The sequence below is a fragment of the Vanacampus margaritifer genome, chromosome 12 (genome assembly GCF_051991255.1).
Source record: "Vanacampus margaritifer isolate UIUO_Vmar chromosome 12, RoL_Vmar_1.0, whole genome shotgun sequence".
NCBI classification, from domain to species: Eukaryota; Metazoa; Chordata; class Actinopteri; order Syngnathiformes; family Syngnathidae; genus Vanacampus; species Vanacampus margaritifer.
The window spans coordinates 13,411,234-13,426,572 of NC_135443.1; the positions used below are offsets into that span (position 1 = coordinate 13,411,234).

General features: G+C 37.0%; 2 protein-coding genes across 3 annotated transcripts; both read right to left on the reverse strand.

Moving 5' to 3' along the window:
* Positions 1-3,251: 3,251 nt before the first annotated feature.
* eif2ak2 (eukaryotic translation initiation factor 2-alpha kinase 2) lies at positions 3,252-10,088 on the reverse strand. Its single transcript, XM_077582803.1, has 20 exons — positions 9,906-10,088; positions 9,700-9,813; positions 9,433-9,547; positions 9,196-9,341; positions 9,013-9,127; positions 8,428-8,489; positions 8,204-8,347; positions 7,978-8,101; positions 6,889-6,947; positions 6,732-6,816; positions 6,548-6,579; positions 6,406-6,442; positions 6,259-6,320; positions 6,054-6,173; positions 5,851-5,961; positions 5,556-5,760; positions 5,068-5,202; positions 4,416-4,517; positions 4,224-4,286; positions 3,252-4,102 (listed from the first exon to the last, which is right to left on the reverse strand). The coding sequence occupies exons 2-20, from the start codon at positions 9,798-9,800 to the stop codon at positions 3,977-3,979; spliced, it is 1,944 nt and encodes a 647-aa protein (XP_077438929.1). The 5' UTR covers positions 9,801-9,813; positions 9,906-10,088; the 3' UTR covers positions 3,252-3,976.
* Positions 10,089-12,336: 2,248 nt separating this feature from the next.
* On the reverse strand, positions 12,337-15,294 carry gpatch11 (G patch domain containing 11). 2 transcript variants are annotated; one of them, XM_077582090.1, is made up of 8 exons: positions 15,115-15,294; positions 14,591-14,817; positions 14,463-14,504; positions 14,257-14,377; positions 14,082-14,172; positions 13,821-13,931; positions 12,758-12,839; positions 12,337-12,665 (listed from the first exon to the last, which is right to left on the reverse strand). In XM_077582090.1, exons 1-8 carry the CDS (start codon positions 15,162-15,164, stop codon positions 12,610-12,612), a joined length of 780 nt encoding a protein of 259 aa, XP_077438216.1. In that variant the 5' UTR covers positions 15,165-15,294; the 3' UTR covers positions 12,337-12,609. The 2 variants fall into 2 exon arrangements, with proteins under 2 accessions (XP_077438216.1, XP_077438217.1); XM_077582091.1 differs by having other exon boundaries at positions 14,591-14,812; positions 15,115-15,277.
* Between the last annotated feature and the right edge of the window lie 45 nt (positions 15,295-15,339).

Sequence of the window (15,339 nt, forward strand, 5' to 3'; positions counted from 1 at the left end):
TTTGTCTGTGCACACTTGTTAACAGGGCTTGGGTTCAATTAATCAGCCTTGCCTATAGAGAATTGTGTCTATTGTCACGTATCATTAAAATGTCAGCTGATATCACCATGATATTATATCACCATGCGTCTTTTTTCTTTCTTTCAGCATGTCCAATTAGTCCAATCATGTCTGACTTGCAAAATGGCAAAAGAGACTAGGAAGTTGTGGTGTGATTATTATTATTATTTTTTTTCAATAAATTATTGCAGCGCATACACAGCAATAGTCATTTAAAATGATTATGGGGTAGATGCCACAGACTTCCGGGTTCCATACACATCAGCGTCGTTTCCGGCCACTGGCCGCGTTCCAACACTTGCAGCCCCACCCCTGCGCCCCCCAACCGCTTGTCCATTGGCAGGAGCGCGCAGGCCGCAGGGCGTATTAACTTTCTAAAATGTTTCGGACAACTGAGACAGACACTGCACACTCGCACCCGTCGACGGGAACTTGCAACTGAGGGGCACAAAGGCGAAGCGCAAGAACTGGGACGCGGCCCACACGTTGGAAAGCAAACAAAGGTTTTTTCTTCTTCTTTTCTTTTTTTATATGTGAAAACCAGGAAGTCGGAAGTCCCGCCTCCTCCGTGGCATATACCCCATTCTACTGTTATCCGCAAGCGGGTGCTAGCGGTCTTAGAAATGATTACCACCACTTGTTTACGGCAGTAACCACGTTTTACGACAGTCAGATGTGACTAAAGCAGTTCCACTGTTGTTGCCCTGCGAGTCTGTTAATAAACCCAGTTGTTGAACCTCCATGAATATGAAAATTCATGACAGAAGTTGACATTAAAAAAGAAACAACTTAATGTACACTGAAAGTGAAATGTGGAAATGAAACACTCATCACCACCACAAGTAATTATGCTGACTCATTGCTAGGTTAGTGTCAGCTACATTACAAACCTTTACGTCATGGAACTGGCACAACAGCACAGCTGTCAGAAAGTTTTTATTTTTTATTTTACTGTATTTTTGTTTGTTAGATTTTTTTTGCAAAAAGTGGCTTTCAGATGCTTCTCATGACACACTGTCCTGCCCGTTTGCTCCCTGTCGAACTACTGAACTCCAGATGGAGCAGACTGTCTCACTCATTAAAGATTTACTAGCGGAGTCTGCTGCTGTACCCTTGACCTTCCGTACAGCGACTGCACAAAGTGTGTGTGTGTGTGTGGGGGGGGGGGGGGGGTGTCCAGGAAGTCCAATAACGACTTTGCTGCGTTTGCCACTTGACAGCGCTGGCAGGCTGTCAGCAGAGAGAATGCAATATCATTTGTAGTAAATTACAGGCCTTGTAAGTCAAGTTTGCACTGACAGCTCCCTTGGACGTCTCAAAGAAAACACCTCTACCGTGAAAATTGCTAGCTTTGGGATTACAACACCAACAAAAGTACTTCAAGCTTTATAAAATACACTTTACCACAAATCCACCAAAATCGTGTTACATCACCTGCACCACAACTTAGGCTTGGTTCACCTGATCTAAAGTCGAATCTACAGTACATTCTATGAGATGATGCGCCCGTCTACAAAAAATAAGGCCCCAAGGTCCGTGATTTGAGAGTAGAAGTAGTAGTACCGGGAATGTAATGGCTGACTGTCCACCGTAAAAAGCAATTGCTGCCTACAGTGAGGCACAGCATGTGGTCATGCTCCAGTTAGTCACCACAGGTCAAGTGTTCTAAAAAAATAAAAAATACTTGTGAAATAAATGCATACACATTGCATAATCAGACAGGTTGTGTATCTGAAATTGTCTCAGTGATTTTGATGCATGCTGGTGACAGAGCAACACAAAGTAGAGTAAATTATCACTAGCACGCTTGAGAAGTTACATACACACAGCGCTTTGCCATGACCCTCGTGATTTGTGTGTTGCTGAGTGAGTCCATTTTACCTCCCGGCTACATGGTCCAGACTAGATCTAGATCACTGCCTCAGTGCTTGTGCTGCTCTCAGAGGAAGTGACCTCAATACATCCAATAACCCTGCTCTCATGTGCGCAACAATATTGGAGAAACAGCAAGTTCTTTTTTTTTTTTTTACCTTACTTGCTGCTTATGAAGCGACATTGTTTTGTACCGGTGTTAAAATCAGATATGTAACAAATAAAATATCTGCTGCTAAATATTTTTAGGTACAGCATTCCAAAAAGATTCTAGATTTTTTTGGTACTATTTGTCATTCACTGTAATGATGATTCACTCTCACCTGCATATGTTATCGGGTGACACATTACTGAGTCAAAACAAATCATAAAACCTTACTTACTAGATACATATGGCTCACACTAACTTGCCACGCTGACGCTGTGATTGAGTAACTGTAATTTAAGAGCTTTTCCAGAATAAGAACGCTGTTTTAATAAGAAATATTGATAATACTGTTAGCAGGAAGCTACTTTAGTTTATTAATCTGTGATTTCCTCATTCTAAGAGAGGAGCATTCCTTAGCCAGGTGACTTTGTGGGATCCTGCATTTGGCACCCGCCTGCTAGACGAAAAAGGATCCAACATGTGCCGTAAGGATGATTACATGTCACAGAGCCCTGGGTTTTGGTTCCCAGACTGGGAATGTGAGCCTCTCGCCCACAAGCTCAGTAGCCGCCAGTGTGTCAACACAGAGCCACAGCGCCCCCTTTTGGTTGTATTAAAACAGACATCGATAAAAAGTGATGATTCTTATATATATATATATATATATATATATATATATATATATATATATATATATATATATATTTATTTATTTATTTTAAGTAAAACTTTAGTTAATTAAGCTCATCACTCATTTAATACACTCTATTTTTTAACAAGACCAAATGAGACTCTCATATCCTAGAATCAAAGTACAGTATTGCTCAAACTACTTTTTCATGATGTGTGCATTTTAGAGCATTTATAAGAAATGTTGCAACCTATAACCTTTACCAATTAACCAAAAAAAAGAAACAAGTCTGTTTGGATAAAATACAGCACATGTAAAATATTCAATAGACTATGTTAAGTGTATGAAATCCTAAGAAACTTTATAAGAAAGCATCTTATGGAAGAACACACGACACCAAACCTTAACAATAATAAAACCATAAACTAACAAATTAAGGTTGCAACTTGCGAACATGCACGTGTCTCGTGGGCCAGTCTAAGAAAAAAGCCACAATATAACAAAAATACAAAAATATTCACACATGAGTATTGCCACAGGTAAAGATTTGTTGATTGTATTGCATCAGTAAAATTTCCACCAACATTAATAACAATGGAAACAATACATATAATAGTAAGGATAGCGCATACAAACACTGGTAATAGACAATATGTACCAACAATGTTAAGAATATGACAAACAAAAGTTGACACTAGCAAAACAGGCTAAATCTGATGTTATAAAGGTATGAATCTAAAAAGTATATAGTCATTGCTTTATTGGAATATTTTGTGAATTGTGTATTCATTAGTTCACCTAAAACCTATTAAAAAATCCCATACCGTTCACCTAAACCGAACACTTCAGAACCCAGCCAGACCCGTGAGGCCGTCAGGAGACCTGAGGAAGGACCAAAGAAAAGAAAGGAAAGTGAAATCCAGCACCGACCAGACAACACCCACCACCCAACGGGCCACCAACCAGAGTCCTTCACCAACCCCAGAAACATCCAAATTCCAACAAATCAGGGAGACCTCAAGAGACCAAATGAGAGACTAAGGAAACTGTGTGGACTTCCAATGTCCTCCCCATGCCTGCGTGGCTTTTCTCTGAGTACTTCTGTTTCCTCTCACATTCCAAAAAAACATGCTTGGTAGGTTAATTGAACACTCTGAATTGTCCATAAGCATAAATGGTTGTTCGTCTATGTGTGCCCTGCGATTGGCCGGCAACCATTTCTGGGTGTACCGTGCCTTTTGCCTGAAGAAGGATGGATGAATGAATTAGACAGTCTTTCTCTCTTTAGCAAGTTTAAGTGCATTAGCACACTCCTCAAGGTTGGTCTGGAGTTGTTTGGCTTCAGGTCGATCTTCTGGCCTCAAGCAAAGCATTGACTTGATCATTGTTTGCTGCAATAAATAAATAAAACAGAAAATGTGCATAAGTTGATTAAGCCAAGATTCTCAGTCATTCAAGTTGTTCCTGCGAGACACGCATTCTTGCAAGTAAAATGTCAAAATGTTGATGTACCTCTGTGGGGAAATGGTATGAAAACTCTGGAGGGAGTTTCTGGTTTCTGACATCATCCCAAAGCTGGTTTACAGGGAATGACAAAATAGAGTAAGAACATGTCGAATGAGGTTAAATGAAAACCATACTATCTATGAAGACAATTGTCACTGTCACATTTTATGACCACGGCTCAATAGTAGCTTAACTTACCTTCTCTCTTTCAGTGCCAGTGATCATGCACCAGAGAAGTTCAAAATAAATCAGACCCAGAGCAAATATGTCCACTTTTTGATCATAAGTAATCTTCTGTTTCTGCAAAAAATATAGAATGCAGTAGTCAGACAGTAAAAAAAAAAAAAAAGGGGGAAACAAAGTGAACAACGCACTAGTGAGCTTGAGTCCCACTTGATATTATGATTTTCACTGTCATAACGGCCTTCTGAGGATGATCACAATGTGACCCCCGATCAAAATAAATTTTAATTTGTGTAACACAAATTCTTTCACATTTCTAATTGCAAATTTTTATTTTTTTGCTATTTGTTAAAAGTTAATAGATAGATAGATAGATTTTCATTGATTAAAATAAATATCACAGCAGCAACCAGAAGAGCGTGCACTTAATTTTTCCCAACTACTTTCCTGGCAAAAGAGACAGAAAAAAGAGAGAGAAAAAACACAAAAAAACAATGGAGTGGAATAAAATCATTAGAGGAATAAGGTTCAAGTTTGTTGTTGGAATGTTTCAGACAAAACAAAACTACAAAGTAAATACTACGATGAAATCCCTATAAATATGATGATTGTGATAATGATGATATCTCTCCTATTGACAAAATTGGATGTATGCAGATTTTCTCACCTGCTCAGGCGCCATATAAGATGGAGTTCCCTTGTACACGCTTCTGTCTTTATTGTCAGAAATAGTATCAACAGTAACTAGGCCAAAATCCCCAATCTTCACTGTTTTATCCAGCCCAAACAGGATGTTGGCAGGCTAAGGATTCAGAAAAAGACAAATACAGTTGAAAATCTCCTCAGTGCAACATTGGAGCAGGTATTTGCCTGACTTGCATGTCCTATTGAAGCATTCTTGCTTTTTTTGTAGTCCAACAAAAAGATTTTTAAGAACAAGAATGAAGCCTTGCTAAAAAATGATGGTACCCAAAATTTTATATTTTAGTCAAAAGACCTTCAAGAGACTGTAATCAAGCAAATTTACATTTGTCTTATTTCAGTTATTACAATGACCATTGTGGGTTTTTTCTTTCACAGAAGGGTACCAACAATTTCATTCTCACGTAATACCTTACATTGACTCTGTAACCACAGGAAATAAACTTAACTCGCCTTCAAATCTCTGTGCATTAACTTTTTGGCATGAATGCATTCCACTCCTGAGACTATTTGCTGCACAATTTCAAAACTGCGTTCACGTCTTTCTGAAGACTTCACATTCTGAGTGTTCATCTCATCAATCCACTTTCGGAGGGTTTTAGTGTCACACAACTCCATCTGAATATAGAGGAACCTTGTAGATGAATTTGCGACAGACCTGCAAAAGAGAAAAAGAAAAAATGATTCAATTCCTTGTGTGAGTCGTTAATATATTCTGCAGAGCAAAACAATCTTTCTGAAGACTCACTTGGCAAAACTGCCACATTTGCTAGCAGTATCTTCCATCCAACATGTGTAGTACCTTACAATGTTGATGTGCTGAAGCTGTGATAAAGCCAAAATCTCCCTTAAAGATTTTCTGATGAAAAAGATGACAGCTGTTGAAGATGCACTGCACATGCAACATTAGCAGAATGTGTGCATTAACTATTTCTGTGAACAGAGACTTACTCTTTACAGCCAGTAATCTTCACAGCATAGTTCTTTCCCTCAAGCTTGTGTTTTGCCTTGAAAACACGGCCAAATGCTCCTTTACTTATGTATTCTATACAGTCAAAGTCCTCTTCAAACCTGTCAAATGGAACAGGAAACTGATGCTATCTGTATCTAACCTTGTCACAGGTAAAATCATTCATGTAAAACTCACATACTGTACCTTGAACTGGCTAACTGTTGACTATTATCTTCACGTTCTTTGACATCTCCACTCTTTACATCCTTAATGAACACATTTATAGAATGAAGACGAAACAAAAAAAAAAGTATTAAACATGAAGTTTGAATTACATTACATTTATTTTACCTGTTGTTGATAAGCATTTGGGAAATTCGCTGCAATTCTAAGGAGACAAAAAAAGAAAAAACAGCAGGGAAAAAAAACCTTAATGGTGTCTTGTGCAAATATGTTGTAGTTTGATCCAAGTTGAACTCAGATGGTGACTTACTTTCTTTTGGGTTTGCAGTCTGGACTTGGACCCTTGGGTGGAGAAAAGTAAACAACATACAATACAGTTCTTCAGATTAGACTCACTTGACCTATCAAATTTTGTTTTTAAAGAAAACGGTCTGAAATATTTGACTTTCCCTGATGCAGTATACATAACATTTATTGTATTGCTAATAACGCACCTGATCTTTGGGAGAAGACTCAGCAAAATCTACTGAAACACTGGGGGAGGAACTCGTGCTTTTTGATGATGCATTAGGGGATCCCCTTTAAAAATGAAAAGACAAAAATGTTCTGTGAAACAAAAAGACAAATTTGAGGTACCATTCAGCAACTTACTCCAAGTTTGGAGGGGACATCATGCTGGCACTTCTGGTGTTTGCAGAGGACTGCAAGCCCTTTTAGGAAAAAAGTAATAATAATGAAATAAAGTAAGTCATTATCAGTTTAGGCCAGCACTTCTCAATTATTTCTGCCCCCCCCCCCCCTCGCCTCCCTACATAGGTTTGCAGGAGTACCCGTTGTGAACAGCTAAGGTGTCAATCTGCTTAGCTGTTTGAGTCACAAATTGTCAAATAAAAAGGCTATTGTAAAGATATTTTACAGCTATTCTGACCTATTGATGACAATTATTAGTGAAGATTTTGAGGTTTAAGATCTGGAGATCGAAATGAGATCCATCATATGCCTCTCAATCCAGCCCAAATGTACAAACAAATTATTGTTGATGCTACTTCTTTTCACACCTGTTGGCAATATATGTGTAGGTTAATTCATTCACTGCCATTGACGACTATAGACGTCAAAAATTCATTTAAACTATTTCTATTAGTTTAACATTTTTTCCACTTTTGTTAACAAGAGTATGAAAACCTAGAAAAAAAATATTGTACATTTAGAACAGATATAAAATTTGTGATTAATCGTGAGTTAACTAGTGAAGTCTTGTGATTAATTACGAAAAATTTGAATCGCATGACGCCCCTAATTTTTTATAATATTTTCTTCTTTGAAAAAAAAAGTAATTTTAATTATCATTATTATTATTTTTTAATAATCTTTTCTTTTTTAAAAAAGAAAGAAAAGTTTATTAAAAATGAGGGGCATCAGGCGATTAATTTTTTAAATCATAATTAATCACATGACTTCACTAGTTAACGATTAATCACAAATTTGATATCTGTTCTAAATGTACAATTATTTCCCCCCCTAGGTTTTCATACTCTTGTTAACAAAAGTCGGAAAAAATGTTAAACTAATACGTCTATAGCCGTCAATGGCAGTGAATGAGTTAAAAAGCACAATACCTTCAATCAAATGAACTTTCAAAGTCTTTTTTCGCTGAGAACTTCCAATATAATATAAGTACAGTTTCAATTATGATTTCAGAAAAACAACAACACAAGAGCAGAAGCCAGTAAACAATACCTCATTGTCTTCTTTTTTAAGGGCATAAAGAGCCAACTGAGCAGCATTTTGCTTGGCTTCCTTGATAGTCTTTCCCACACCCACTGGGTAGTCCTTGCAATTGATCACTAATTTGTACGAAAATCTGTGGAGACAGCGAGTGACAACATTTGAATTTATTAGTGTCGAAATTAAATTGAGATTCTAGCTTGCATATTCTAAAGCGCCTATGGAGGATTGGCCTTACTTCTGGTTATGAGCTGGGCCACTTCTCTCCACTTCGATAAAATTATGAGTGCGAAGTGTTTTCTGACAGTAACTGTTGATAATTCCGATAAAATTGTCCTCGACTAAGCTATCATCTTCGGTCTTTGAACTTGGTGTCTTGTCACTGTGGTAAAAAGTCAAATAAAGTTTAATTCATCAAATGAAATCAGGCATGTCCACTGATTTCAAAGACAATGTGCTCACCAGCTCTCTGACATGTCCTCCTTTTGTTGATTTGAAAAATCAGACGATTTCTCACCTTCACTCTGAAAATAAATACAGTATTTTTGATAGATTGGTTGGAATGGAGTAGGCCTACTTGCCTTTTGTGGCAAAATGGTCATAATAAAAAAATAACTCTCTCTCTAATTCTCGTGAGATTCTGCAATTTCCTTGGTAGACAGTCTGGAACATTGGGCAAATGCACAGATATTTTGGGAATAGGTGCACAAATAATAAAAAAAAGGCATCATTGCCAAAATTATTAAGTAATGTGATACTTATCCAGTACAATTTGAAACAAATCTTCTAGAGAGAGAGTGGGCAAGGTGAGAGTATATGTTAGCCGCTGATCAGTGGGTGCACAATTCTAACAAGGACTCGAACAAATGTCCAACAGATATCAAAACACTTGAGGGGAAATTAATGACAGAATGGGTGATACTTTTAATTTTATTTTATATTGATGAAAGTAGGAAAAATGGCTGCACTAGAAACTCCACTTTTTTTCATCCTTTGGAAAAGGGCTGGTGTTGGAACAACACTAGGGGTGTGTATCTGTGCACTTACCTGCGACACTTCATATATGGCATGATATGCAAGCTTAGCAGCTTCCTCCTTAGCTTCCTTCTTTGTTGTCCCAGTGGCTTCTGGATATTCAATCTTCCCAACCAAAAATCTACAACTTAGGGAAAACAAAACATTACATTAACAACTCTGTGTTAAGAATTTGGCCGCATTATTGAGTCTTACTGAAATGACTTGTGTGATCCAGGTTTTGTGAACTCGACAAATTTGACTTGCATCTTGATTTTCTGACCATACTTATAAAGCCAGGACACGTGATCTTTGGTTGTTTGACTGACTGGCTCAATAGAAGCCTCTGATGCATGCTCCTCCTGTCAACATAGAAAATACTCTCCATTTAATACAACAATACCAAAATACATCAAATAAATCCCAACAATAATGTATGCAATTTACATTTACCTTTTCCATTAAGCTTTTTAAAGCATATTTGGCAGCTTTCTGTTTGGCCTCCTTCTTAGTATTTCCCACACCCTCTGGAAATGCTTCATCGTTAATAACAACTCTTATGGCAAAGCTGTGATTAAAAAACAATAACAAACATTTAACACAACCACTACACTGTATAGTTGAAAACCTTGAGTCACGAGATCACTTTTCAGTAATGGACAAACTAATAAAACCCACGTACTGTATGTAATCCACTCGACTGTAATTTTTTCAACTCACGTTTTACTGTGGTCCGGGCCATCGATGTCTTCATACTTCAGTTCTGAACATGTTTTCTGAGTGTAATGGTTCAATTTAGCTACGTAATTTTCGGCATCCATCACAAAACACTACCTAAAATCAAATGGAGCATTGTAAACACAAATTAATGACATAATAGTGTCATAGGCTATTCAAATTCGCATAGATTGTATATAAAAACACACAGTCACCGACGTTGCTCTTGATCCGTCGCTGTCGCTGAAGCTTATGATAGGTTTCGGTTTCGATTGCTTGAAATGAAAACTTCTTGCTTCTGCGTGGCACTTTCCATTTCCGTGTTGTTCAAAAACACAGAATTCCCTAAAACACATAAGAAGTCGGTTAACTCCATGTTCCGTTCGCAACTACAATGAAGGGGCATGTTGGTCACAACGGGATGTTGTAAATCAGTGGACCCCAACCACCGGGCCGCGGGTCATTTGGTACCGGGCCGTGAGTCATTTGGTACCGAAAGAAAAAAAATTGCATTATTTTTATTTTTTTCGAAAATGATGTTTTATTTTGAAAAGTGACCGGATTCTGTCTGTTACATCCGTCTCACTTGACAACTCTGTTGTTGGTGCGACGTTACGGACACCGTTAATAAAGTTGCACATGATTACACAGTAGATTTACGTTCATTATTATTATAGAGAAAATACCACAGTTTTTTTCTTGTCATTTTATTTTGTTTTTATCAGCTAAACCTTTAGATTGCGCCGTGAAAATATTGTCAGACATTAAACCGGTCCGTGGTACAGAAAAGGTTGGGGACCACTGTTGTAAATGATCGATAGGCTAAATTTAGGAAAACTAGTTTAGACGATATATGGGATCACTTCTGACAGCCCCCTATCATGTAGACATGTAATGCTGTAGGGGAGCGGGGTAGAGTCGTGTCAGAATAACCCAACCCTGACTATATGGTCATCTAATGACATGACTTTTAACACCTTATCCTGCAGCTGGACACGTCCAGAAATGTTTTAGTGGGGGTCAATCGCAGTTCAAATATGTATCATGAAGGTAGAGTACACCGACCCTCTGCACCTGTGCTCTCTGATCTTGGTGGGATTTTAGCTCTATCACTAAAAGCACACGCAGTTAAAATAGGACCTTAAACGTTACACCAGGTTGCACAACACAATGACGTGATGTAGATGAAATGTCCACGTGATTGTCCGAACGCAGAAGATTGGGATTTCTGAAAATGGTCCAATTTTTTTTTTAATGCTTATTTTCATAATCATTTACAGTTTGCATTTCTCTCCCCAATAAAACTGTACCTAATCCTCTCCTATGATGTTTCACAAGGCGGGAGAATAAAAAAGAGAGATCCTCAACCATTCCTCTTCACGCACTTTCTCTAATTCATCCAGCGACCTGGGTCGTCTGACTCGTCTCCTCGATCTGTACTTTCCTCGTATGCCCCCTCCACAGGTTTTCAACGGGATTGAGGTCTGGGGAACAAGATGGCTATATGGGAGGATCTTTATTATGTGTCTGGTAAACAATTTGTATAATGTTCAGTTGTTCTTCTCCACTTCAGTGCATTCAGAGAGAGATGCGTTTTAGTAAAAGACTGATGCTTTAGTGAAAAAAGCAAACACTCAAATCTAATAACATCTATCTGAATCACTTGATCTCTTTACAGTGGGTCTTTGAATGTCTAACACCTGTAAAATTACTAACACAAATATTTAATAAGGGTTTTCTTAAGGTTTTATTTTTTTTACCAATTAACTCAATGTTGAAAATCAGTATTTTGAAAATCAGTATTTCATAATTAACATTTACCTGCTGAATCATTGCACTCATTAATAATGCAAATATTAGACTTATTCACATCCATTATTAAGGATTGTAATAGTTTTTCTACCACATTTATTGAAAATCTGTATTTTTATAAATATTGACATTTACCTTCTGAATCTTTGTATTTGTTAATGTTGCAATTTATATGCAGAAAAAATGCCATATTTAAAGTTTTTGCCATACAAAAAACAAACAGTATTTTCTGCCGGGTTTAATCCAGGTAATCACAGATTGAGCCATTATTTTTTATTGAATATAATAGACCTGCATTAACTTGCGTTATCGTTTAATATTTAGAGCAACATTCTCATAGCCATCAAGCTGTATGTGCGAAATATTATAGCAAGAATGACTCACAAGTAGGCATACACAATCACTATTTATCCAATAGTATACAGAAATCCAATTAATTGGAAATGTCTCATAAATATGTGATCTCACAATTGTAATGTTGTGTAAAGGAATATAACGAGAACCATTTTTACTGCTGCATACTTGCCGAAAGCAGACTACAGTATTTCCTCTCTCTAATGGACTGGGGTGGAGTGGTGGTGGGTATATACTATTGGGTGGGTATATTCGCTTATATTCCATCCGTCCATCTTCTATCTACAGTATCTATCCATCTATCTATCCATCCATCCATCCTTCCATCCATCCATCCGCCATGTAGCAGTGGTTAGGGAGGGACCACTGCATTTAAGTGGTCATAATGATGTGGTAGAAATGTTAATACGTCATATATTTTAGATCAGTAAACTATAGAAATACCAATTCACTAAAATAATTTACAAACATACATTACATTGCATATCATATGAATGTTATGCAAATTAAATTTAATGAAAATACTGAGACATTTACAAGAAAGTATGGTACTGCTTATCGTTTCTCTATTTAAATAAATCCTTGTTAAAGAGAGAAGTAAAAAAAAAAAAAAAGTATAATATACTGTATAAGAGGATCAGCTTCCCTCCATACATCATTACTTTGACTGCCTGTTGTTATTGCCACTTTTACAATGTAGAAGACTCCAGGTTTGAAACTATTGCACACTATATGTAAAGATTAAGTTCATTCATGCTCTGCTGCTGTATCCCCAGGACAGTTCGAGGACAGGTCTTCCTCATCTGGAAAGAGGAAGATATTTAACTTTATCAACAAAAACAATAAAACAAAAATGTTTAGAAAAAAGTAATGTTATGAATATGATCAAGCTTACCATTATAGGCCGTTCCACACCATATGCAGTAAAAATGGATCCCTCTTAAATAGGATGTCAATATTTGCAGTTGATCAAAGGACTGTAAGAGACAGATTACACGGGATAGATAACCAACTGAATTCCATTAGCTGCAATCTATGACAGTAACGGTATATTATTAACAAGAGCTGTATGTTCAGACAGTTTGGGAAACAAAGGGGCACCTCTCCACCGCATACTACTGTGGACTGCCGCACACTTGCGGTTCTACACCTGTGGATTCAATCACATATTTGAGATTATTTTTTTTTAAAGTTCAATATTTTGGGTTGTCCCCCCCATTTCCCACCATTTTTTGTGTGTTTTTTGGGGGGCAGAAATTGGCATACGTTAAAAGCAAATGTTAATCAGCGGGAATAGAAAAATAAATAAAAAATTTGAGTAAAAAAACAAACAAAAAAACAATGCATTTCACAGGGCGTCAAATTCGTCAGTTACATGTATTTTCTATTTGCATATATTTGCTATTCGTGGGCTGGCCGGGTCCCTATCTCCTGCGCCGGTCCACTGTATAAACATATACAACATAATCCGTAATACCAAATTGACTGTAGACTATTGGTTTAAACAATATACAGGGTGTCCATAAAGTCTCTTTACCATTTCAAAAATTTATTAAAAATGCAATTGATTAGATATTTTATTTAAATTTGTTCTATTGTATTCAGCGTTTATTTAAGTTTTTTTTTTACCTCTTTTAATACACTTCTACATGGGCACCATTAATTGCACGAAGCACATCAAGACAGTACTCGATTTCTTGCCATGTTCGCTGTAGCGTAGCCTCATCAATTGTGGCAATGGCATCAGTAATCCTTTGCTTAAGGTCAGTATTAATAAACACTGTGTGTTTTTTTAAACACTGAATACAATAGAACAAATCTGAATAAAATATCTAATCAATTGCATTTTTAATATTTTTTTTAAATGGTAAAGAGACTTTATGGACACCCTGTATATATATATTTTTTTATTTTATTTTATTATTATTATTTTATTTTTTTAAATAATAAAAACTAACTGTTAATTCCAAAATCTCATCTTCCTCCTTTTCTTCTTCCTGAAGATGGTCTATCTCCTCTTCAGTCTCAACTTTAGGCCAGTACCATTCCTCCCTGGGGACTGTGATGCCCTGAAATGAAAGAAAAAAAACCCACACACATTTAGACACAAACAAAAACTCAAGTGCTATTCATAGTAACTTCCAGTGAATGTACAGTGCACATCATTTTCTGTCTGTGATGTCCAGATTATCCAGAGCTAGAACCAATTATTCTCCAACCTTCTGAGAATCCAACTGCTCACAGGCTCGTTGACTTCGTCTAAGGTCACCTTCAATATTTCGCTCCTCTCTCTCTGTCCTTACTCTTGACCTTGAAAGGAGACAGTGTTAGCAGTCAGATGATGAAACACTGGCATCGTAGGATGGATGAGTGCTCAGAGCAATTAGTCTTCACCTAAAATCTTCCAGAGATTTGGTCTCATTTTGTTGTTTGGCCTGTACTTTCTTTCGATACTGCTCCAGTTCTTCCTCAGCTTTTCTCTTCTTTGCCTCTTCCATTCCGATGCCACCTCTGTCTGGTTCAATAAAGGACAAAAGCAGTTAGAGATCATACAATAATTTAAGTTATTATAACACACAAATAAAATAATGCCTTCTTACCAGTTTTAATATTCAATGGAATTGGATCAACTCTGCCAGCCCCTAAATTGGTAAACAATATTATTATCAACACATGCACAAAATACAGCAGCAGATCAATTTTCAGTAAGTCAAATATGAAAACTTACCTTCTTTTCCAAGGCCTTGCCCAGATTTGTAACCCATTTTCTGCAGAAGTGCAAATCCCTTATTGTTATTACTGATGGAGTTCTGTAAAGCTGTTTCACGGCTTTCCTTCTCTTGCTCCTTGAAGGTTTTTTGACGGTTTTTTATGTTGTTCTCTTTGTGCTTTTCTTCCCGTTTCATTGTCTCCTTTACTCTCCTCACCATGCTGACACCTGGCTTGACATCTTGTCTGATACAGAAGAAAAAGTCGTTATTGTATAAACAAAATGGCACTTATAGTAATTGGGTGATGAAAAAATCCCATTGTATTTAAGGATAAAGATTTAAGATAATATTATATATGATGATTCTGAATGGGCTTCTTTTAGTTGTTTACCGTGCTGGATGTTATTGGACATTATTTTACTATAGGCAAAACACGGGGGAAAAAATAAAAATACATGATTTTACAGCGTGTAAGGCAGCCCAAAACACAACAGTGATGTACAAACACGTTTATGCAAATGCCGTCCAAAACAACACTTACATTTGACTGATGAAAGCTTCGGACATATAATCATCTTCCTCATCAGACATTATTAAAGTTTAAGAAAAAAAATAATACGTAATCCCAGGATGCTTTATTATTACCCCACTGGCACCGTGCGAAGAGATTGTTGTGTTTTGGCAGTGGTTCCCGGTTCCGCAAATGTTTGGTTCTTCGACAATAACCTCCGACTAACAACAAATGAAACCATACTATTTAATTACT